Source organism: Colletotrichum paranaense, assembly GCF_030867605.1.
Source record: "Colletotrichum paranaense strain IMI 384185 chromosome Unknown Scaffold_4.1, whole genome shotgun sequence".
Classification (NCBI taxonomy): Eukaryota; Fungi; Ascomycota; class Sordariomycetes; order Glomerellales; family Glomerellaceae; genus Colletotrichum; species Colletotrichum paranaense.
The window spans coordinates 3,503,630-3,526,724 of record NW_026848962.1 but is presented as its reverse complement, the minus strand read 5'-3'; the positions used below and the strand labels follow the sequence as shown (position 1 = coordinate 3,526,724).

At 53.4% G+C, this 23,095-nt stretch overlaps 8 protein-coding genes across 8 annotated transcripts; 5 read left to right on the top strand and 3 right to left on the bottom strand.

The window, feature by feature from the left end:
* Positions 1–1,489: 1,489 nt before the first annotated feature.
* CPAR01_06150 (DENN domain-containing protein) lies at positions 1,490–4,273 on the bottom strand (the record flags this gene model as incomplete). The annotated part of the gene is made up of 2 exons (XM_060490424.1): positions 1,490–3,826; positions 3,884–4,273. The coding sequence occupies 2 exons, from the start codon at positions 4,271–4,273 to the stop codon at positions 1,490–1,492; spliced, it is 2,727 nt and encodes a 908-aa protein (XP_060351890.1).
* A 716-nt stretch (positions 4,274–4,989) lies between these two features.
* Positions 4,990–5,949, bottom strand: CPAR01_06149 (uncharacterized protein; the record flags this gene model as incomplete). The annotated part of the gene is made up of 3 exons (XM_060490423.1): positions 4,990–5,296; positions 5,350–5,395; positions 5,724–5,949. The coding sequence occupies 3 exons, from the start codon at positions 5,947–5,949 to the stop codon at positions 4,990–4,992; spliced, it is 579 nt and encodes a 192-aa protein (XP_060351889.1).
* Positions 5,950–8,143: 2,194 nt separating this feature from the next.
* On the top strand, positions 8,144–9,465 carry CPAR01_06148 (uncharacterized protein; the record flags this gene model as incomplete). The annotated part of the gene is made up of 3 exons (XM_060490422.1): positions 8,144–8,318; positions 8,781–9,165; positions 9,291–9,465. 3 exons carry the CDS (start codon positions 8,144–8,146, stop codon positions 9,463–9,465), a joined length of 735 nt encoding a protein of 244 aa, XP_060351888.1.
* A 4,748-nt stretch (positions 9,466–14,213) lies between these two features.
* On the bottom strand, positions 14,214–14,561 carry CPAR01_06147 (uncharacterized protein; the record flags this gene model as incomplete). The annotated part of the gene is made up of 3 exons (XM_060490421.1): positions 14,214–14,304; positions 14,359–14,433; positions 14,500–14,561. The coding sequence occupies 3 exons, from the start codon at positions 14,559–14,561 to the stop codon at positions 14,214–14,216; spliced, it is 228 nt and encodes a 75-aa protein (XP_060351887.1).
* Positions 14,562–16,036: 1,475 nt separating this feature from the next.
* CPAR01_06146 (uncharacterized protein) lies at positions 16,037–16,255 on the top strand (the record flags this gene model as incomplete). The annotated part of the gene is made up of 1 exon (XM_060490420.1): positions 16,037–16,255. The coding sequence occupies one exon, from the start codon at positions 16,037–16,039 to the stop codon at positions 16,253–16,255; it is 219 nt and encodes a 72-aa protein (XP_060351886.1).
* A 397-nt stretch (positions 16,256–16,652) lies between these two features.
* On the top strand, positions 16,653–17,272 carry CPAR01_06145 (uncharacterized protein; the record flags this gene model as incomplete). Its single annotated transcript, XM_060490419.1, has 2 exons — positions 16,653–16,712; positions 16,781–17,272. 2 exons carry the CDS (start codon positions 16,653–16,655, stop codon positions 17,270–17,272), a joined length of 552 nt encoding a protein of 183 aa, XP_060351885.1.
* Positions 17,273–18,628: 1,356 nt separating this feature from the next.
* Positions 18,629–19,853, top strand: CPAR01_06144 (pirin; the record flags this gene model as incomplete). Its single annotated transcript, XM_060490418.1, has 2 exons — positions 18,629–18,965; positions 19,072–19,853. The coding sequence occupies 2 exons, from the start codon at positions 18,629–18,631 to the stop codon at positions 19,851–19,853; spliced, it is 1,119 nt and encodes a 372-aa protein (XP_060351884.1).
* Positions 19,854–20,500: 647 nt separating this feature from the next.
* CPAR01_06143 (exocyst complex component Sec6) lies at positions 20,501–22,756 on the top strand (the record flags this gene model as incomplete). The annotated part of the gene is made up of 1 exon (XM_060490417.1): positions 20,501–22,756. The coding sequence occupies one exon, from the start codon at positions 20,501–20,503 to the stop codon at positions 22,754–22,756; it is 2,256 nt and encodes a 751-aa protein (XP_060351883.1).
* Between the last annotated feature and the right edge of the window lie 339 nt (positions 22,757–23,095).

Genomic DNA, 23,095 nt, shown 5'->3' with positions numbered 1-23,095 from the left:
ATCAGACTTCTTCCCATGTAGGCTGATGAGGCTGAGCATGGGACCTGATGGACGTGTGTCTACCACACCTCCTGCCAGCCGGCCTTTTTGCTGTCCATGATGTGGACGAGCGCCACGATGAAGCGAAAGTAGAGAAAGCGCGGGCTGACCGGCTATCGTTGAGGTATTTCACCTCCCTGCTATAGAGTAACCACTTCTTATCCCAGCTGGTTGTATTTGCGAGAAACATCCTACATCCAATGGAAGTGCTGACATGTCTCCAAAGCAGTTGGCGCGACTTGCGCAACTGTGAAGTTGCCTGACGAAGCCCAATCTTGATTGGCAGGACCAGAAGAAGTCTAAGACCATAGCCAGTATCTCTGCCATTTTCTTGCTATTCTGTTCGGAGTGACCATTAAAGTTGGCTTGTACAGGTGCTTGGTAGTCGGCATGAATCTGCTACCGCCAGCTGGGTGAACTCGCGAACGCCATCACGTTTCCTCAAGTCATCACGTTCCGATTGATCCGTCACTTCATGTGACGCATTGATGTGCTGAATGGTAGGGGCCTTTCAAAGATCCGTTATCTTTCAACGCCTTCTAGGCAAACGCACTGTTACGGCCTCAATGTCTCTGACTTAGATCATTAGTGTGGATACAACATCAAATTAGTCTCCTGAGCACTTCAAAGCGACATATCAGTCGTCGTCAGTCTTTTCAATATCTTTTCTATTATCACATCATCGTGAGTTCGTTGGTAGTAATCGCAGTACCAGCGTAGCGCAACAGGATACCGTCTGGGCCGATGTGAGCAAGACGGACCTTCCTAAGTACGTGCAAGCCAACATAGGTCTTCAAGTATCACTCAGACGAGGGCTTCAGCAGGGTGAGGGAGCTAAACAGCCTCCTCTGAAACTGCGATGATATCAAAACTCGCATATTTCGCCGCTGTCGTACCCTTCAGCCCGGAAAGACACTCACGCCCTTTGGCTTGGGAATTAAAACATGATAGATATTGGGTCACAGGACAAGGTATACCTGTCAGATCGCGAGGTAATCCAGTCCACTTAGTATACTCATTGACATCACGCGCATTCATACTTGAAACGGTAGTTTCCTTCAACTCTCGCTGGATTCGGATTGTGGGTACTAGATAATAAGGAGGGACATGAATTGAACTAAGCAGAAGGCTCCTCCCTTGGGATACAAATGATATAAAAATCGTGATAACATCCAATCCGGACACCAGCGAGCCCTGTTCAGCTTTCACAGGCAGAAAAAAAAAGCCAAGACATTCGTCTCTTGAGAAAGACAGGAATATGAAAATTGCAAACGCCGGACACAACGAAATTTTGTCCACGACCACACAGGTGCAAAAAGGTATCAGGTAAAAAAGTGTATGCACAATGTCGGTAAATCGTCCTCCCCATCGGCAAAGAGAGAGGAAGTAATTTCTCTTTAGCCGCTTGTTACTCCAAATGGAGTAAATCAAAACCGCCAAACATAGTTCTTCAGCGGGTACCGCCAAGAGCGCTGATGCGTGCTCCAGACGGACGGTGGATCAGGCTGTCGGTGTGCTTACCGACGGTCTGCTGAGGCATCGTCTCGGACTCGCTGCGATCCTCCTCGAAGTCCTCATCATCCTCAACAATCTTTGTAGGGATGTCCTGATGGATCATATACTGCTGACTTGAGCGCTCGGGAGTTGCAGCGCTGGAAGCGAAGGACATCGCTGTGCTACTCCGATTGGGGACCAGGTCCGGGGTGGGGGGGATGCTGGATATCCGACCAGAAGCAGGGTGAAGGAGGCTATCTTCGCCCATGTCAGATGTTGCGTTTGACTGAGTCTCGTGACCGTCATCGCTGTGGGTGGCGGAGAGGTTGCTGCGACGGCGCTGGGCGCGAAGGCGGGCCGCGCTAGCAGAGCGCTCATCAAAGTCGGCGTCTTGGGCCAACTGCAGGCCCTCAACGGCAGCCTGGCATTGCTCGGCAATGTTTCTAATAATGTGCGCGATGGCATCAGTCTTGTCCTTGAGGTGGCGGTCGGCCACATCCTTGAAGCTCGAAGTGGAGAGCCTCTTGTTCGCCTCAGCGGCGGCAGAGAGGAGGCGGGCCTGGTTGACGTCGGCTTCTCTGGGAGTGATGCCATCCTCACCCATCTCTGGCTCGAAGCCTTCCTCGATTTCGTGCGCCAAGTCATCGGGCTTGGTCAAAGATTGAACCAGATGCTCCATGTGATGGCTCTGGCCGCCAATCAAGCTGCGCAGATGCAGCACAACACGGCGAGCCTCATCACGCTGTCTGAGGATGGTGACGTTGGTGTGCTGAAGAGCAGCAAGCTCCTTCTTGTTCCGCTTACGCTCGCGCTCGAGTTCCTCGGCGATCTCCTGTTGGAGGACCAATGCTTCGAGAGCGTCATCACGCTGCTTCTCAGTAGCACCGAGACGGACATTGAGACGACCGTTGTCATCCTTCTGCTGATCAATGAGGCCTGCAAGGCGTCTGTTCTCCCTCTTGTGAGTTTCGATCTTGGCCTTGAGATCCTGGGTCTCCTTGGTGAGCTGTTCAGCAAATGCCTGGAACTTAAGGAACTGCTGCTTCCAGCTCTCCAGCTCCTCGTTGAGATAGTTGTTGCGTTTTGTGACCTTGTTGAGCTCGGTATCCATGCGGCCCTTCAGGTTGATGAAGTCCTGCCAAGCCTCGAGAGCATCACGGGAGTACTGGTTTCTCTCGCGGACAATCTCGTTGAGGTGTCTCATCGAGACCTTGGTCATCAAGGGCTTCTTGACGGAGCCACCAAAGACAGCCTTGATGCCCGTGTTGCGGCCCATCTTCTCGCAGACATGATCCATGACGGCCATAACAGTATCCTGGTTCCACCATTCGGGATCTTGGATGGACTCGACTTCTCCACGCATAACAATGATCTGGCCGGCGGGGACGAGCTTGCCGCCACCGTAAGCGGAGCGGAGATGAGGGGGAACGCCGGAGGGAGTCACATCTCCGTTGAGAGACTGTGTCAGGCGGGTGACGAACTTGTTACGCTGGCTGGGGTTGAGTGCGGTCGGGGGGCTGGAAGTGAGAACGAAGTTGCGGTCGAGGTCAACAACCAGAGCATCCGTTGGCGCGGTGAACAAGGAGCGGCACTCGGCCGTGACACCGAGGATATATGGACCGGGCTCCTGAACTAAATCCTTGGCATGGCGAGCATGCACAACTGGGACATAGAGGCCACTCCATTCGTAGACGCGAACGCAGTATCTGACAGTCTCTGCAGCCATGGTGAGCATGGCCGGGTAGTGACTGACAAAGATGATGCGACGAGTTGGTGAAATGGCGGCCTCAACGACACCCACAATGTTGGGGATGGACAAGCAGCAGAACAGTGGCCACATGGCGAAGTTCTGGAAGCCAGTAGGCGACGAGGGGAATTGATAGCAAAGAGCATAATCTTTCATGTCAATTCGAACCAAGTCGTTGAGTCTCGGAGCTGGAAAGCTGAGAATGCGCGAGACCTCCTCGGCGTGGAACAAGTTAGTAGCCTTGTTCCAGTGGATCCACATGCCTCGCAAGTAGTCTCCAAGAAGGTTGTACAGCGGGTACCGAGACAGGAATGACAAGCAGTAGGGAATCCAGTAAGTCTCATCGGGGTTGTCGTAATAGTCTGGTTCAGTTCTTTTACGCAGATCCCGAATTGTCTCGGCCCTCTTCTCGTCGGCTCGCGACCATACGCGAAGACAGATTCCATACAAGGTGTGGGACGAGTCTTGCTGCAGAACGAAGGCATGGTGGACGCAGTGAGGCTGGCTGCGGCCAGTGCAGATCTCAACGTCGTGGGGAAAGCAAGCCTGTAAAATGTCAGCCACTCAAACTCTAGACAAAACTTATGGCAAACAGCCACTAACCCGCATGGCAGCGTGCAACGATCTGGCGATCTCGTTGTCTTGCTCCAACCTCGGGCTGCTTCCAAGAATCTCGGGCAGCCAGAATTGACCAACAGCGCCCTTCATGTGGCCAATCTTGCCCTGTGCAGGGGCTGGGGCCTTGACCCATTGCGAAGGTTCTCTGCCAACACCGCATACCATGTAGGCGTGAGTAAGCGTCTTTGGGGTGCGCTGCTGGGGCTTCGCATTCAGGGTCGAGGGAATCGGCTGGGTGATGCGCGAGTGAAGGGAGGAAGTACGGCTCGGGATAATGAGGTTGTTGTCTCCCTGATCACGGGTGGTAGGTCGACCATCGCGGTCGCCGGTCCGGGGCCGGGTGAAGGACGAGTGTGCGTTCAGCGAAGGCGCCATTTCGTCGATTATTAGTCGTCGTTAAGAAAGAAAAGTTATCTTGAAGTTATATAGGTGGACGTGAGAGCGAAGGAGAAGGTGACGAGGTGGTTGATGATCCGGGCCACACACGAGCTGACCAGCGTGTCGAAGGAAAAGGGCCTGGCTTGATTGGATGAATCAAAAGACGGCAAGGAAGCTATCCAGAGAGCAAGCTCTCGTCAAGGAGTCGTCGGTCGAAGGAGTTGCTCAAAAAGGCGCCATTCGAAGGAGCCTCAAGGAGCAACTTGAATTGTCTGGTCTGGTTGAGCGAAAGTTGAGGCTCTAGCACAGACTGCTTGGTTGACTGACTGACTGACTGCTCGGTGACAGGTGGGGAGAGAAGAAACAAGAAAGGAGAGAGGGAGGAAGGGAAAGAAATCGGAGACGAGGCAAGAAGAGGCAGTTCCAGCTGAGGTAAAAGGGGAGAGTGGTGTCCAGGGGGGGTGTTTGAATAGGAGGACGGGGAGGGGGGAGAAGTGAGGGCGAAGGAGAGGGTGTGTGGGAGAAACAAGAGGCAGATGGCGAGAAAACGAGGGTGTGCCACTGGCGGGCGAGCTAAGATGAAGCGAAAGGGGGACCAAGCACCCGACGCGAAGCTGGAAAGGGAAGTGTACGGTCGAGCAGCAGCAGCAGCAGCAGCAGTACGGAGTGCCCACCTTTAGTGTAAAGGCAGGCACAGGCACAGGCACGGCAGGTCAGAGGACAAACTGTGTGGCCGTGTGTGCGTACGGCGGGGAGCAGGCAGAGAAGAGATGGGCAGAGACAGGGGCGAGGACAGAAACACGGGCGGGCAGGCCAAGAGATGTAGCAGCGACTTTCCATTGAGAGCAGCAGGCCGGGGGACGGGGAATTAAGGTCTGCAGCCAACGTGCAGCAGCGTACGCAGTAGTCAGGTTCCTGGATGCAGGTTCCAATGATGTACCTTGGCCGGTATTCTTAGCGCATCTCAAGGCAGGACAGCGTGGGCAGATACCTTGCCATGCCGAGTCCTTGGGGAGCTCACTACAACCAACCGCAGAATTTGACGAGTACTCCGTATCCATACGGATAGGTACCTTAGCTTACAGTAGAAACCACGGGGCCCCAACTCAGCAAGGATACCTAAGGGAGCAGTGATAATAGTGCTAGCCTGAGTGAGTTGCCTGCCAGGACATGAAGCCACAACTACCTTGGGTACCTTACTGTGTAGAAGGGGTGATCAGGGAGCACTGTGAGGGGAGAGAAGCACGGAGAAGAGCCGTTCGCAGGTACAGGCGGGACACAGATGGGGCAGAGGACGGGTGTGCAAGGGGGCATGCAGCGCAGTGTTGCGGTGCCACTGTTCGACAGGGGACAAGGTGAGGTGGGGTTTAGGAACACGCGGACAGGGGTCACACCATTTGCTCAACTTTCATGGAAGGAAGGCTCCAACTTGATATCTGCAAGGTACAGACCAAGTACCGCCCAATATACATTCTGAGGGCTGTTACTGCTGACGTTGGGAACAAGAGGGGCATTGTGATGGGCACGCCAACCACGCGCCAGATGGAGACGGCAGCTTCACGGGTCGTCAAATTGAAGTTGCTCCATGGCGGCGTGGCTCTGGCAATGGGGACTGTTCCGGGGGTTTGACTCTTGCAGTTGCTGCTGTTACATTTCGGGCTGGAGGCGGGCATGGCATGATACTCTTCCATACGGCACCTTGGGCTCCTGGTGTTTGGAATTGGACAGCGCTACCTGGCTCGCCTCGCTCACTCGCACTCGCACTATTCGTGACCCAAGGTACAGACAGATACGCAGGACGGCTACGGATACAGGATTGTATCGAGGTCGGTAGAGGATGACAAGTGAAGTCGATACTTGCCCAAGCTAAGGGCCAGTTCAAAAATCCAGACAATAAGAGGACCCTGACGTGGAAAACCGTTTCTCTCTCTTTCTCTACTATGTATTTTCCTTTGTGTACTGAGTGAGACATTACTCCGTACCAGCTCCGCTATGCGCCGCAACGAGGAAACGAACCAGTCCAGTCGATCGACAAAAGCCAAGCAAGTCCAGTTAGAGCTTCCAATAGCTTATTCGGCTTCCAAATCCCGATTCTCACTGAAAGCGTGACATTAACCTCGATATGAAAGTGGCAAACGCGACACATGGTAGCTGGAACAGGGGAAAGCAAGACGAACTCATCCCATCAGTACTTACCAACCAAGCCCCAAAAGAGCCAAGCGTGATTCGGGCATCTCAGACAGAAGAACCGTTGGAACGAGCGGTTAAAGGAAGACAATAAAAGACAAAACGAAACAAAGCCGCTTCGGGCAATTTGCTATCTATTGGGGCGCTACTTACTTTTGTTACTTTTGTAAATAGCAGCAACAGCAGCAAAGAACCCCGAATTCCAAACTACTGCAATTCGTGCAGTAAGTAAGCCCCTCAAAACGATCCGATGGTCGGTCGAATCAGTCGCTTCACAAGTTCAGCCCAATCGGCAGAAGCAAAGAGCTAATTTTTATTTTATTTTTTTCCATTTCCATCTGACACTCGACACCGGCCAGAGAGCCGTCGAGTCGTGTCTTTGTTCTCTGCCGTTCCCGTTGGCTCCGGGGATTGCAAGCCGTCAAGCCTCTCAACAGAAGCTGCAGTTGTAGCGGCGACCTAGACTCCTTGACTCCTCAGAGATTCAAGTCGACTCGTGGGAGCCCGCGAAGATGTGAGGAGCTAGCGTGCACTTGTGAAATACTAGCGTCATGCGGCGCCGCGTTAGCGGCTTCAATCTCTTTCCCTCGTTTTTCTCCCTTCTTTCCCTTCCATCCTTTGGTGTTCGTTCGCCCCAATCCCCTCGATGACTGATGAGTCGTGGCCAAAGGTACTTTAATCATTCTCTTTTTGACAGTCTTCTTCTGCTGTACTCCGTACGTACAGAGTAAGGCATATTCTCGTCAGGTCCCATCCATCACACGCACGGGCCTCTCCTTCCAAAGAAGAAGTGGATGAGGGAGAAACCCCCGGTCAAATCAAGAAAGACCCTTGCCAAAACCTGGACCTTCCTGGTCGTTCTCCTAATATTGGATCTCCACCTTTGGCTGGTGGAGACTGACGATTTACAGCCAATGACAGTCACAGCTGGCGTCGCTCAGTACCAACTGCTCTCGAAAGAAATTGGCAAGCCTCGTTTGGAAATTCTGTCGCCTCTTCCTCACCATAGTCCCACGGGATGATTGGCGACTACACCAGTTCCCTGGTTTATTGGGCCTAAAACGATGACAGCTACCTGCTTTGGGTCGCGATTGTCGTCCCCGGTCTGAAGCCTCTTTGTCAGTGCTGGCATCGTCTTACCGTCCGCCAAACCCTTCACGTCTCGCTCTTCTTGGGGCGGCGCCCACTTTCGCCCTCGTCTGTACTCCGGCGCGCCGCTCACAGATACTTTCTTTTCGCTTGACGAGCGAATGGGGTGTGTCGTACGGAGTACGTGGTGGACGGACCGGCGATACGGTATTTTTTTTTTGTGAATGGTAGGAACGCCTCAAAAGTTTGGACGGAATAGCACTCTGCTGATCCGCCTGTTCTTTGGCCAGGGAGATCATTAAACATCAGCTCGATACGATTATGCAATTCCACGCATAGCATGCTGGGCAGACCTTCCGACACGAAGGTCCATGTTACGGTGTTACCATGTGCCATGTCCTCCGACAACGAATCATGACTTTGACCCGTCTCCATACAGCACTTTCGATGGCACTCCAGCGCAAACGTAAATCACCGAGGGAAAAGGCATCCGAGCGGGGGTGAGAACCCAAGTTACCCAACGTGCGGCGTACATACCAACTTTCCACTGTTCCAGCCGTGCCAGCCATCCTGCAAAATAACGCGCACAAAATGCAACCCTCAAGGGGCCTTCTCCAGATGGATGACGAATTCAAGCTCAAGAAAGATCATCTGCCGAAGCGCTCAAGCCCCATCTCTGATCCCCCCAAGACACGCTCTCCTTGCACGGGTCGTCCCTGGAGTCTGGGACGGGATAACTCGACAGCTCCTGGTCGCTCCTCGGCTGGTTGGCTGAAGGGGTGTTCACGACCAACGAACCCAGATCGACGCACCTGCAGCACATCCCACACAAACAGAGGCTTGAGTGTTTGACGAGGGGACAGATCCGTATGGGTTGCTGCACTGTTGTGCCAGCCAGACGCGGCCCTTGATATAAGAATACTGACATTTTTCACTATCACTGTGTTAGCGATAGCTGTCGCACATACTCTAGCACAAGCGCTACGCCTGTCAGCCAGCTGCGAGCCATCGGGCCTTAGCAGGCGTATAGTGCGAGGAAACCATGGCGTCCACGCTAAACCCCGGGGGCCGAAGTGGGCGGTTTGCCGGGGCGGGGACTTGGTCTCATGGCACCAAGTCTCTGTTCAGTATCTTCCGCGACGCGATTCATCTGTGGCGGCTTCGCATTTTCTTCTATCAGGGGCCTCCTTGGTTCCGCGACGGAGAAAAAAGATCTCAAATCAAGTAGGCCGGGTTGCGGAACGACTGGAGGCTACGGGAAATGGGTCACGACAGAGGGCAGAAGAAGCAGAACACGCCGAAAGCCCCGCGACCCAGCCCGATGCTGCCTTGGTCTACGGATACATGAACGGCGATCTAATTACCTATGGCTTCCGCCTGGTGGAGGCAAAGCTGTTGGTGCTTGGCATGAGATTGTCAGTGCAGCCTGCAAAGTATCCATACACTCTGTCGCCGGACATCAACGAAGCGCCAGCCGCGCTAACGAATGGGCCTCAGCAACAAATGGCGTACAATCTTTGCGAAAGTGGGAGCTGCTCACTCTATTTAAACAAGGTGTTTGATGGACCGCAAGCACCCGTCGGGATCTCTCCAGAGAGACAAACTAAAAAGGACTAGTATGTACCAATTTACCAACTGCTGTCTGTTGGTGGTCGCGGTTTGCTTCCTCGAACCCACGGATGTATGCTTACTTATCTAAATGTACCAGATATATTGAAATCTGCTCCTTCACTTCCAGAAGCTCAGCACGTCAATCTGTCTCCCGTGGCCTGGAACTGGAGGTGCCCGCATATCCACCAAAGCCAGCCATACGCATCATCGTTCGAATAAGCCGTCCAATTGTCCTGAAGCCTCGAACTCCGCCTGTCATTTACAGCAGACGCGGCCCGACTTGCACTACCGCCATTGTCTGAACAGCGCCACATCCATCAGGGCGCTTTGACCCGCCGCTCTGGATACCAGGAGAATCTGGCAGTTTGGGTGACGCTGGCACGAACCTGGCTGGCTCCTTCGGGGCCGGAGCACTCAGCGACTTTAGATATCTCGTCCGTGTTAAGGCCTGGCTACCTGTATTAATGACCCGCATAAAACGCAAGCCGTGGATCTGTAACCCGAACGATGGTCCCCCACGGGCCGGAGACAGGTCCAGTTCCATGTTGCTCCGACTTTACCTGGCTATACGGCGGAGACTTTGGTGCTTACAGTCCTAGAGGCTGGGAGAACGTCCAAAGAAGGGGGGATGATCGTGAATTTTTTTGAGAAAGAAGACTTCCACTACTCTTTGTCTTCCACTGTTGGTGGCCCCAGCTCTCTTCCTGCAGTTGCAACTTGTTGGTACCGCCCAGCTCTAGATCAATTTGCACTTGTCAGCTGCGCGCTCCACCGAAGAACCGACCTGGACCTGGTCGTGATCTGAGCACGAGTCCCGAGGCCCTGATCGCTGTCTTATCTCGTACATACGCACCGCACTGATTCACTGAGGGTCAGTTACATACAGCAACAGCAACGGGGCAGTTCCAGACTGCCAGCTCCTCATCTTGCTGAATGTTCGACAGCGGGCTCTCGGGCGATCCCCGTCTTCTATCTATCTGAGGCTGGTTTCGATCTCTTTGATCCAAAGTCCGCATGTGGGCAAACAGCCTACCCAAATCCACTTAGTCCTCCTGCAGGCTGCAAACACCGACCGTGAAAGTGGTATTAGGTCAAAGTCTCCATCCGCATCCCTGGCTCTGACACCGTTGTTGATGAGAAACCCTGGTCTTTTCGGTACGTACCTACCCGATTGTGCCGTCACTTCGTCAAACGAGAGAAGGGAAGAAAAAGAAAGAGGGAAAAGGCCCAAACGCGGTAAAACAAGATTAGAGAGAGACTTGCTGCCGAGAACCTCAGAGCTCAAGGCCATTACAACGCCTTGATCCTGAAATGTGACTGTGATGTAGTCAGCGATGGGCAGCATGATGTGTCACGTTCTCGTCTGCGCAATTTCATTTGCAGCTCGAGTTCCTCGAGTATACTACGTACATGACAATTTGATCACAATGAAACTTATTTCAACGGTCACGCCCTTCCCGGTAGCCCCGGTAGCATGGACAGATGGACGATATGCCCAAGCCTTGCTAATCGCTCAATACGAAGTACCTCAGCCCATGATAAATGAGGTCTTGGCGCACTGTCCCTCGAAGCTGTGAGCCGTCATTTCTTTGAAAAGGTGATAAGAGGTGGTTCACTTAAACCTTGACAGTCAAGGTCAGCATTTCGTATCTCCCGAACAGACCGTGCGACGAGTTCGTCCTGAGGTGTTTGGAAATCAATATTGACTGCTGCCAGGAGCCCCAAAAAATCCGGTTCGTTTCTCGACGAAGCGCCTTCGTTCGTTCGAGTACCCCCCGTCGTCCTCGGGCGAGTATCCCATGAGTCATCTCTGAGACTCCCACGCTGCGCGGATTCTTGGCCTTTTCGATTGCGGGTGATCTATCACCTGCGGAAGCCTTTGTCAACATCACATTGTGTTGCAATATCGGGATCCCCGGCCAAAGTCCAACTATGCTTCGTGACTCGACGTAGAGCCTTCGCTGGCTCAAGCTTCGGATGTTGACGATATCAAACCAACCCAACAGGCACTAACAGGCACCAACAATATGCCGAGAGGGCATTAGCACTTGCGACCAAACGGCCTACCGTAGGAGCATGAATTCTGTCTCCGCAAGATACCGAACCCGTGCCTTGTCCGCGAGTTTCCACCAGGCTTGGCAACCGTCTTTCCCAGCCAGCCGAGCCGCGCGATCGACACGGGGCGAGACTCGTGGGCTGGGAGGACGGCGCGATGCTATTCCAAGGCAGGACGGTTTGCTATGCTGGTCTAGGAAGGTTCAACGACGGGGCTACGGCATCATTGCTAGCCACGGACGCTCCGTGGTGGGGGTGGTCGAGTCCACGAGCTGGCCCTGGGCAAAAGATCTAGACTCATGTTTCGAAACAATGAACCTGAGCAACCGGCTCTTTGCATCATCGAGTCATTCTCGGAGACGAGGAATTGTTCTATTGTTTTTCTTCGGGCAAAGCCGTTTTGATTCCACTTACCGACGACACTAGCGGGTATTGGTAGGGGATTTCATCTGTAGCGGCACGAGTCTGATCAAACTTCTGGTTGAAAGGCCTCTAGTTGACGAAGCTTTCGAAGCTCGTGGAGCTTGATGAGGCCACTTTGGCCACCTATTTGTGGCACCTCTATTTTCTTTGTCAAGGAAAAGATTCAAAGAAGTCACCCATTACAAGGCCGCCTCTAGGAACTGATTCATCAACAAAAACACCCTCGTCCAGTGTCATACGGAAGTTTGAAATTCATCAGGCGAATCTTCCCAAAAACCAGATCGGTCAACTTTTCCCAGTTTCGGTGCCATTGGACGTACCGTACCCGCCAACCTTTGGCTCGGATCATATTCCATGAAGCAGTAGCCGGAGCTCAAACACGTTGCAGGTATCCTATGGAACACAATGGCTTCTGTCGAATTATTACGAAGCCAGCTTCCAGCGCAATTCCAAAACCAGAATTCCCTCCTCCCATCCCCGGCCATGACGGATCGGATGCGGAGATATTATGGGGCCGTCTTCTGCATACAAATCGGAGCCTTCGGATCTTGCCCCCTCTTTTCCCGGGACCCGAGTCCGAGCATCGAGATCAACAATATTGGACCGCCGCAATTTCGCGCTTGCCAGTCAGCCGGAGCGGTCAAGAGGCCCTTCGGCTATGCAAAGCAAAGTCAAGGCCGACGAGCCCAGCCAAGACTTGCGAAGTGCCGCATTCCCATCGGGTGAGGTGGCGAACTGGTCCTCTTTTTTCTTCTTCTTTTCCCACTTACGTTGCAGAAGGAAGCGTTCCTTCCAACAACTGAGGTGGATGGCACACTTCCAGAATGCTGAGTTCCCACGCAAGATGCAGGGGCATCCACACCCGTCCAACATCTGTGGGAGAAAAGCGTGTGTGTGTACGGATGCCTACTCGCCTTCGCAAGGGATGGATGGGACGGGAGGCGAGTGCTCCCTCCCGTCTCTGCACACCTTTGATGTTATGTCTCTCCTGAAAGACTAGCCCGTGACGTTGGGAGCGCATTCGCGCCTAAGGATTATGACGATTTGTCGCAGACTTACAGAATGACGAATTCGAAGAGGATTGCAAAACATGACAGCAGAACACGAAAGCCAAAACAATGCCTTTTGCTCCCGCGTCATCCGACCTTTCGTCAGTTCCTTCCAGCATCTAAAGCTTCTCATACTGGCGAAAAAGGTGCCGCAGGTGTTCACGTCACTTCTCACTGTCATGCAGAATGCGACGCAAGAGCTCTCAACGTTGAGGTTGTCCCTGCAGGTAGGCGAGACATTGCTTGACATGTGAACGTGGGCACATGTGGCTGGTGCAGGTGGAGACAATTGAGAGAACGCTATCAGGGTACAGGGAACGTTCGCCGCCTCCCCCCCCCCCCTTCATCCAAATTGTCCGATGATTTTCAGGTTTATCTTTGACGGATAGGAGTAGAAAACGGCCGAGTATTGCTTATAGTGGGAAGACGAGAAACGGGTCGTCGCGTCGATGGCCAGTCAGGTGAGAGATGAGACCGACTGAAAGTGGCGGCGGCGCTCATCCTCCTCGACGGACGTCGTCCTCAATGCTTGGCTTCCGAGGTGCCAATTGATTGTTCACCCGGCCAAGCTGGACGAAGACGGCATGGCCGACGATGAGAGCCGCGGCAGCGTGTCTAGGAAAGGATGGCCACAGCCCGAGTTCCGAGAGGCGAATTCCGTCTGACGGGTTTGAGTGATTGAGTACCTAGCTTCTGTGCTCATCAAGAGATAATAGAGGCCATAGCTTCACGGAACAAAATTGGAGATTGGGAAGGGTGACTGGCGCGCTTAGTGGTGTGTCACGGGTCAAGTTAAATCTAATTTCTTGGGAGAGCAGCGACGGCGTCATCCAGCATTACGAAGACAGCCAATGTAGATTCCGTAGGAGAAAACAGCGCCAGGACGAGGAGCTTCACAAGCAACGGAATGCAAGATGGGAGGCGCAGAGAGGCCCCTCCCGGGCCTCCCCCTCCCACGGTCCACCTCACACAAGCTCGAGTGGGCTGAAGACCGGACCGCATAGCATCGCATCCAAGCGTCTGCCACAAGGCTAGCAAGGTCAGGTACCTTGGGCTAGTCGGTACGCGACGGAGGGATTTTTGGATGAGGAGAAAGCAACAAGAGCCCCGAGAGGTGAGGAAGAGTGCAAAGCTTCGTCCTCCAATTTGGCTTGCTGTGTCCCGCTATTTGGGCCTAGGGCGTGGTGGTGCAGGACGAGCGCCAGCCGTTGGCTTGGGATCTCCCCGTGATAAAGTTTGGGGTGATGTGAAGCGATAAGCCGGGGTGGGCGCATGGCCAATTGGGTTGCGGGAGGAACTTGGGGGTCTCTTGCGCCTTCTTGATACTTGAGATGGTATACCTATCCGTACGTCGTGTTCGCGAAGCAGGGGAAAGTAAGGTTAAGGAGACAAGAGTACTGTATCAAGAGGTAGGAAAGGGGAACGAGATAGTTACGGCGGAGATCATCCTCCGAACGAACCACCGCTTCTGCAGAAATGAATGACTGAATAATTAATGCATGACAGCTCGAGGCAGATGTCATTCAAAGCGCCTCATGTCGTCCATGATCCAGCAAGCCGCAACTCACAGACTGGACACGAGTGTAGAGGTGGTGGGTGGAAGTAACCCGTCCGCGAGGACACAGATCAGCGGGTGCTCCGGCAAACTGTCAGATAAGGCACGCATACGTGTTGAGCAGCGACTTGTTGACCGGGCGCTTCTTTCCTCTCCCGTCTCCCTTTCGGTGTGGCAGTTCTCCGTACCTATGGTAGGTAGTCGACTACTCACCTTAGAGTACCTCAAGAGCAAGAGCAGCTCCCCTCCCCTCCCCTCCCATGCTTCCTTCTTGCTGCTGACTTGCTGCTTGCACCATCAACTGCAATGATGACATAATGACGGGACCGTCCACGGCATGCAGGAAAGCGCCGTGCGTTCGCGTATGTCTTCCGTGCCGGAAGGAAGGAGAGGGGAGAGAGAGAGGGGCGATTCCGGTCATTCGTTGGAGAACTGCAATCATCAATGGTCTGATCCAGACGCAACCGAATTGGCCAACAATTCGAAGGGCACACAGCACTTGAGCATCTCAGGAACGCGGCTGCGACTGCGAGTTTGTGACGGGACTGCTCAAGTGTGGGAGCTTATCCCCTCCTCCTTCTGCTCCTCCTCCTCCTCCTCACCTTTGCCTTACCACCCGTTTCGTCTCTTGGACTGGATCACATGCCTGCTCCTGGAGCCCTTAAGCATAACGCGATTTTTCAACCATGGGACATGGGGATGGATCATATGTTTAGTGTACCTATCTGCTGACCGTAGAATCGACATGACGAAGAACATAAAATAAAAAGGTGCCCTGTCCAGCTGTCACGGCCGAGACCCTCTTTTGCCTTCTTTTTTGACTCTCTCCGTCCCTTCCAGCATTCCACTTTGACACGATTTGGCGGGGCGAGAGTTCGTGTACCACTTTCACATGTCAGAAGCCGGGGTCACGATAGGGACGCATGCGAGCTATTGTTGGTGCTGCTGCTGTTGCTTGCTACAGCTACAGACAAGTTTGATACTACAGGATTGTCGGTCGCCTTACCAAATGTATTCGTCCGTTCTACCTTGAAATATCCTTACCGCTGCGTCCTTTTTCTTGCCATCGCTAGAGTTGCTGCTGAAGCTGTTTCTCCCAATGAGAGATAGCTACACGACCAATGCGACAATGTAAGGTGCTTGTGCACATGCGCCTGCCCTGCGGGTTTTACTGCCCACGGGCGGGACGGACAGGGATACGTGCTTTTGAAGCTGCCGTCAGCAGTACAAGGTGCTATTGCATGTATGTGGCTTGAGCAGCTACCTCACTTGCCTTACTTACCTCACGAACATCTACCTGGCCATGTCAACTGTCATTAAATCTCCACAACATTAATTGAGCAGATAGACGATTTTAACACCTCAACAGTAGCATCAATGCCTTGCTTTAAAACCAGAGCAAGCAGCGACCCAAAATTGCGGGGCATAGTCTGTAGGGAGGAACACATAAGATAGCATGAATAATAGCTACAGAGCAGCAGCAGAAGGGACCAAACGAAGAAAGAAAAAAAGACGACATCCCACTGGCATGTGGCGCATGTACCTCGTTGGTAGGGATACTTGGGCCGGACCCGCCACCACGGCATTCCTGGGCGTCCCTTTCCTCGCATTCGACCTGTGAATGTCTGAAGCACATGCTAATCAATCTAGTCTCGCATCCTAAGGGGTTCAGGCAACATGGTTAGGCCAGCCCCATACTACAAGACGTGGTGAGGTGGGCTCTTTCTCATGCTCTCATCTTCTCACCTGTCGTCTCGACCAAGACGTAGATAAATACTTTCATTTCAGTCCATGCCCGTCTGTGGCGTCAACCTCGTCACCACCCATCTGTACACGCTCTTCTCCGTTCCAGCCGCCTCTCCTCCATCCAACCAGCTGCCTCTCGGTCTCCGACAACCCTCTGCTGCTATCTGTGAGTTTCCCTCCTCCTCCTCTCACACTCACTCCCCTTTCTGCCCTCCTCCTTCTACGCTTCTCTCATGTGCGTCTCGTCTTGTCTCTCCCTTTTAGCTTTGACTTACCTACTACTTTTCCCTCCCTACTATACATCCTTCTTTTGATTCTTCCCTCTTCAACAACCAAAAGCCTTTTCATCTTCCTACACTCCCAATTCTACCGCCCAACACATATCCCGACTCGCTTCACTCTCCTAGCCTTTTTCGCCCTGCTCTGGACTTGATCAGTTCTGATATCGAACCGTCTAGCAAAACCCCCCTATCTACTACGAGACCCTATCCCGGAGCCTCAACCGCAGCTTTCCTAAGCCGCCAGCTTCCCCCCCCCCCCCTGCGCACGAGCTTACTCCGCAGCGAATCCTCCTCCAACCCTCAACCAGAATTCGACGGGCTTCACGCTTCGACGAATCAACACCTTCAACTTTTCCACGCAACTCTCGCCAATCTACTAAATGCCCAAAATGGCCCAAGTCAACGGTGACCTCCCGAGCGTGCCCTCGGCTGCCCTCCAGGTGCGTTATCAATGAATGCAACCGTATTTTGACTCTTATCGCAATCTCTTACTAACCGTCCTGGATAGCACTTCCTGGATTACCCTGTAGTACACGACGGTGTCGTTACCTTCAGGAACCACCCTGTCGGCAAGAAGTCCCTGGTCTACAGCGACTCTGCCTACAAGACCTTTGCCGAGCCTCTTCTCCCTTACTTCGCCCGTCCTTGGGGTTACCTGCGCCCCTACGCCGAAAAGGCAGACAACCTCGGCGACCAGGCCCTGACCAAGGTTGACGAGCGCTTCCCCGTCGTCAAGAAGCCCACCGAGGAGCTGTACGCCGGTGCCAAGGGCATCATTGCCCTGCCCATTCGCACTGGCGTCGAAGCCAAGGACCACGTTTTGAAGACGTTTAGCCAGCAGAAGAAGAAGGTCGGCAGTGAGAACGTTGTTGCGTACGGCAAGGCCCTTATCGGAACCGCCCTTATCACCACCAGTGAACTCATTATCTGGGTTGGCGACGTCATCCACTACAAGAAGGAGGAGGCCAAGGAAGTGGTCAATGAGAAGGCCAACAACTAAGCGCCACGGCTCGCGATTGTACAGCTTGCTAGCCTGCCCACGTTTTACCTCAACCCGCCTCTATTTCATATACCCTTCCCTCCCTTCGCGGCATCCTTGAACCACTTACAGGTTCTGGGACCGCAGTCATGATGGCGAACGCTTCTACGACATGCAGCAAGGAACGGAATCTATACCTCGGATAAAGAGTTTTTCATGTACTGTTTTGGTGTGCTATGTTGATTTCCTTTGTCTGTTCCAATCAGTGGTGTACGAGGGAGGAAGAGAGAGATAGGCATTTAGTGCGCCGCTCTGGCCCTTCATTTTCGAAGGCCAATCGGACTTGGGCTATTCCCTCCGTGGCTGATGGCACCCCACCAAGGCGCCCGATCTTCCATCAGGGTTGATGGGCATGGTAAAGACGGCTTGACTTTCGGCGGATGTTGTAGTCTTTTTTCGAAGGGTTGAACTTGTGCTGGAGCTGGAGTTGGTGTCGGATTTTTCATAGGAATCAAAATCTATAATAGACACGCTGTGTTCCCTGACCAAGCTTGCTGTTGCAAGTGACGCAGCACCGGGTGACCAAGAAGCTAGCCAGCACGGGAGCTCACTCGCACAGGCCTGAGTCCTGGAGTACGTAGACGCACAAGCTGCGGAGTAGCTACCGTGCAGGGCATTCAAGAGTAATCCAAACTCTATGTCCTATTTTTCATGTCTGTAAAGGTAGTCTAGAGCAATAAGTCGCACTCGATCAGATCAACCCGCTGCAAGACCTGGGGAGGAGAAAGAACGACTGGGGAAGGTTGCTTGCTGTCGATTGGCGGCTCTTGCGTGCTATCATTGGTCACGATGATTGGCCAGCACGTTGACGAGCGAACAAACTGTTTGCAGCTTCCCGACCTGACCTTACTTGTAAGTGCACAGCACCTTAGCTTCCTGAAGGTCCCCACGTCCCTTGGTTGTCAATTGCTGACGTAAAGATCATCGGCTAGGAACTTGATGAGAAGGGCGAGACGGACGCTAAGGATGTACCTAGGTGCCTTACCCCGGTAGAGATGGTGGGCGAAGCTCGCGCCACGAGAGTGAGAGACGTGCTTTCCCATTGCTGATGTAAATTTGACTAATGCGTTGTTGCTTACCAGAGAAGCGCATAAGACGATTCCTCACGATGCTGTTGCTGCACGCTTTGCCGCCTTTTCTGAAGCTAGAGTAGTATTTGCCATGTGGAGAGAACCGACGTATCGCTAGACCCTTGGTCAAATAGATTCATCTTCTCCTTTCTAGAATACTTACACTTGATTCTTCTCACTCTCATCCCCAAGATCTTTGAGAAGCGATCCGCCTACATATATTATCCCTGATCACCGCCCCTCATCAATGAAGTCCCTCTCGTTCTGGCTATCCATCATCATTGGAACCGCATCGATTATAACCTTTCGAGAATACATAGTGAGCGTAGCATTCGCGACAGCAACGAACTTTTTCAACTCTTTGAGTAACACTCGGAACGGAAGCGTATTCGACCTTGAAGCCAAGTCTTCGCAGCAACAAGAAGCACAAGTAGACCATCACCTTTACGCCACCGACATGTCTGTCCCTCGCGCGATCCGCAAGGTCTTTTTGGCCGTTGAACAGGCTGAGGGTGCTGGTGCTCGCGTTCGTCGCTCAATCGGCACGCCTCAGCTCAAGAACTTTTCACCATTTTTGATGCTTGGTGAGTTATTGATGAGCCCCCACCCCCAACCAGGCCTGCTCATTTTCCTTCATGTTGACCGTCCCTTGAACGTAGAGTCTAAGCTTTGCTAACACGAGATTACAAGACCACTTCCGTATCGCCCCCGGCTCGGGCTTCCCGGACCACCCCCACCGCGGTCAGGAGACAATCACTTACCTGCTCCACGGCGGTGTCGACCACGAGGACTTTGCCGGCAACAAGGGCACCATCGAGGCCGGCGACCTGCAATTCATGACGGCCGGCCGCGGCATCATGCATGCCGAGATGCCCAAGCAGAACCCAGACGGCAGCGCCAACGTCGGTTTGCAGCTGTGGGTGGACCTGCCCAAGCACCTAAAGGCCTGCGAGCCGCGGTACCGCGATCTGCGGGCCAAGGAGATCCCCACAGTCGACGTCGACGGCGGCAAGGTCCACGTCAAGGTCATCTCGGGCCAGAGCCACGGGGTTGACTCGGTGCGAGACCTAGCGTACACGCCCGTGTGGATCTTGGATGTTCAGATCAAGCCCGGCGGCCGGATCGCGCAGCCGGTGCCCAAGGGGTGGAATGCCTTTGCGTACACGCTCGAGGGACAGGCCATTTTTGGCGAGGGGACGCAGAAGAGGGTGGTGGACGAGTTCCACAACGTAGTCTTTGAGGAGGACGGCGAGATCGTCAACGTCGAGGTTGATGCCGGCGCGGACAAGGACGCGAGGTTCGTCCTTATTGCTGGGACGCCCCTTGACCAGGAGGTTGTGCAATACGGCCCCTTTGTCCTGAGCTCTAAAGCCGAGGTATATCAAGCCCTCATGGACTATCAGACTCACTCTAATGGGTTCGAGAGGGCCGAGGGCTGGCAGAGTGAAATTGGAAAGTCTATGATTGAATAAGACAATGGGATTTTGCACCTGCTATCCGTGTTTGGTTTGTAGTTTAGAGGCATCGTGTATTTTCATACTTAGCATCCAGCGGAGGGGCAATTCCTTGGACTGACAGCATCTTGAGGCAGGCATTCGAAAGTTGGATGAGATACCACGAATATCGTAGAGTTGAGGAAAAAGAACTTTTACTACCTTATCAAAAGAACAAAAAAACAAACACTGTCTTATCACACTTTAGCACAGTTGCAATTCATCCATTGTTGTAGAGATGCTGCCCTGCAGCGTTGGCAGCTCGAGTGCACAGGCCGCTGCAGAAGTCACTCACAGCGGGACAAGAACGCACAGACCAACAAAGTTCCCCAGCTCTCCCTTTCCCTGCCGCCGGACTTGAGGTGGGAATTGGACCCCATGCAAGGTACACGAAACCGAGTCGCAGCATGCAATGCGATGACCTCCCAGCCCAACACCTAACACCCTCCACCGACATGATTAATGACGACGCCGTGAAAATACCCCCGAACCCTCTATACCGAATGCGCAACTGATACCCGAGCCACTCGATAGAGTAATCGACACTCATTCATCGACGAGATTTCTCATAATTCAAGCCGAAGACAGCTGGCGGCTTAAGCCTCGCTGCCTCGAGCCTGCCCGCTATGGATGCCCCCATCCCTAAGCTCGCGGAGCTCCTCCGCCACCCAGATGATCTTGAGAAGATTGCCGGTCTGAAGCAGGAATTTTCTCGCAAGAAAACAGCCGTCGACTCCCAGCTCCGCAGCGGCTTGCGCGAGCAGCTCGAGACCACCCAGTCCGGCATGACGGGCTTGACAGACGGCCAGAAGACGGTGCAGCTGATCAAGGAGGAGATGATCAAGATCGATCGCCTGTGTTCCGAATCGCAGAACATGATTAAAGACTTCAACAGCATTAACCTCGTCTCCCAGGCCCACCGGAATTTTGGGGCTGTCGAGGCCATGCGCAAGAACCTCGAGACGTTTAATGAGCGGCTTGCCATTGTCGACCGCATGCTAGACGAGGACGAGGGGGATAAGGAGAACATGCCCAACCTGCTGCCTATTCACTACGAGTTGACGCAGCTGAGAAATATTCGAGACGATGCCATGGAGCAGATACAGAGGGCAGAAGACCCGAGCCTGGAATCGACGCTCGAGGATTACTTCCAGAGGCTCGACACCATGATCGACTGGTTTGACGAGCACATTGGGATCCTGGCGCTGAACCTTATCAACTTGGTGGTTAACGACAACAATGGATTAGTGGTACGATTCGCCGTGGTCATTGAGGCTGAAGAGAAGAGTGATCAGAGGGTGCTAGCACTGCAAGAGGCGCTCAAGGATCACAAGGAGATGGCAACGCGCTTCCAGAGCATCACGGACGGCGCGAAAAAGGTGCGCGGGTACAAGGACAAGTTCACACAGGCCATCAAGATAAGTGTAGAGGGCCAGTTTAACGAAGCCAGAGGAGAATTCCTGGACGACCCTTCAGCGCTCGACAAGATTCTTAAGTGGTACTTCAACGACCTGAATGCCGTTAAGATGGGCATGACGCCGTTGATGCCCAAAAAGTGGAAAATCCTCAAGACGTATGGCGATATATATCACCAGACGATGCACGACTTTCTCACCGGCATGATTGACGACCCAGACGCAGCTTCTGCTAATACGTTGGAGATCATCAACTACCCGGAAAAGTACTACAAGAAGATGAAAAAGCTCGGCTTCAAGCAGGAGGATCTCACACCCCACGTCATCGACTCGAGAGAGACGGAATTGGTCCGCGACTTCCGACAGCTCATCATCAAGTTCCTCGACGAATGGATCGAGCGCATCTTCAACGCGGAACAGAAGGACTTTGCAGAACGCAACGTCGAAGGCTCCAACTTGGACCAAGACGAATACGGCTACTTCAGGTCCAGGAACCTCGTAGACATGTGGCGTATGATGCGCGAGCAGATTGACGCTGCGGCCAACTCGAAGCGCATTGACGTCATTGAGGGTGTCATTGACGCCATGTTCTTAAGATTACGCGGTAGACAGCAGTCGTGGCAGAAGATGCTCGAAGAGGAAGCTATTAGATTCGAGACGGGCAAGGTCCCGGAGCTCGAGGGATTCCAGCCCCTTCAAGATTGGCTCGTCGCCACAGCAAACGATCAAATTGCGTGCGTTGACGACAATGAGGAAGAGAACAGGTTCGGCTACCTCTCCAACTTTAAGCAAAAGTTTGAGCCCCTCGTGTCGCCGGCGTACATGGAGCGGGCGGAGACCGAAGTCGAGCTGCTGCGCGACGGCTACATCGACTTCAGCACGTGGTGCATCACAAAGTTTGTGCAGCTCATCTTCTCGGTCGACTTCAAGCTCGTCATGGCGGACTTCTTTACTCCCAAGTGGTACACGAGCACGGCCATGAAGCAGATGGTGGTGACATTTGAGGAGTACGTCGGCGACTACCGCCAGGTGCTCCACCACTCCCTCGTCGATATTTTCACTGAGATCTTCTCGGACGAGCTCCTCGTACGCTACCTCTCGTCGGTACGTAACAAGGGCGCAAAGTTTCGCCGGGCCGACCCAGTGCAGGACAAGCTCTTCAACGACATCTCGACGGCGTTTGAGTACTTCAGTGCCCTGCCGAACCCCGATGTCGGTAACTCGGTCAAGCAGACATGGCGCGTCACCGAGTACTTTTTGCAGCTCATCACCGTCGACAAGGACGCCATCCCCGATACGTTTGAGGCTTTCAAGACGGCGTACTGGGATCTGCAGGTCAACTGGGTCGAAGCGGTGCTGCGGTCACGCGACGATTTTGAGAGGAGCATGCTCAACGCCGTCAAGGCGAGGGCGGCGCAGATTGACGTAGTCAGGGGGCCCGAGACGATCATGGGCAAGGTCAAGTGATGAACGAGCGCGAAGACGACGAGGACAAGTCGAGCAAGGAAGGAGATCCGAAGTGGAGGTGTAAGGAAAGGCCGCCTTTCCCGGCACTGTTTATATATACACTGCAAGCTGCAGTCAAACAATGGTTTGCAAGTTCCCAAAAGGGGGCGACCGAGCCCGAGTGATGAGGACGATGGGCACGCAAAGGGTGTGGAAAATCATCTGAAAGGGCAGCAGGTGACAATGATTCTCTCTACCCACCCAGAGAATGTAATTATGGAAGATTACGTGTTAGACGTACTTTTCTCTCTCTTCTTCTTCTCCCAGCGTGCAGTGATAGGTGAAATTAGGCTAGAGATG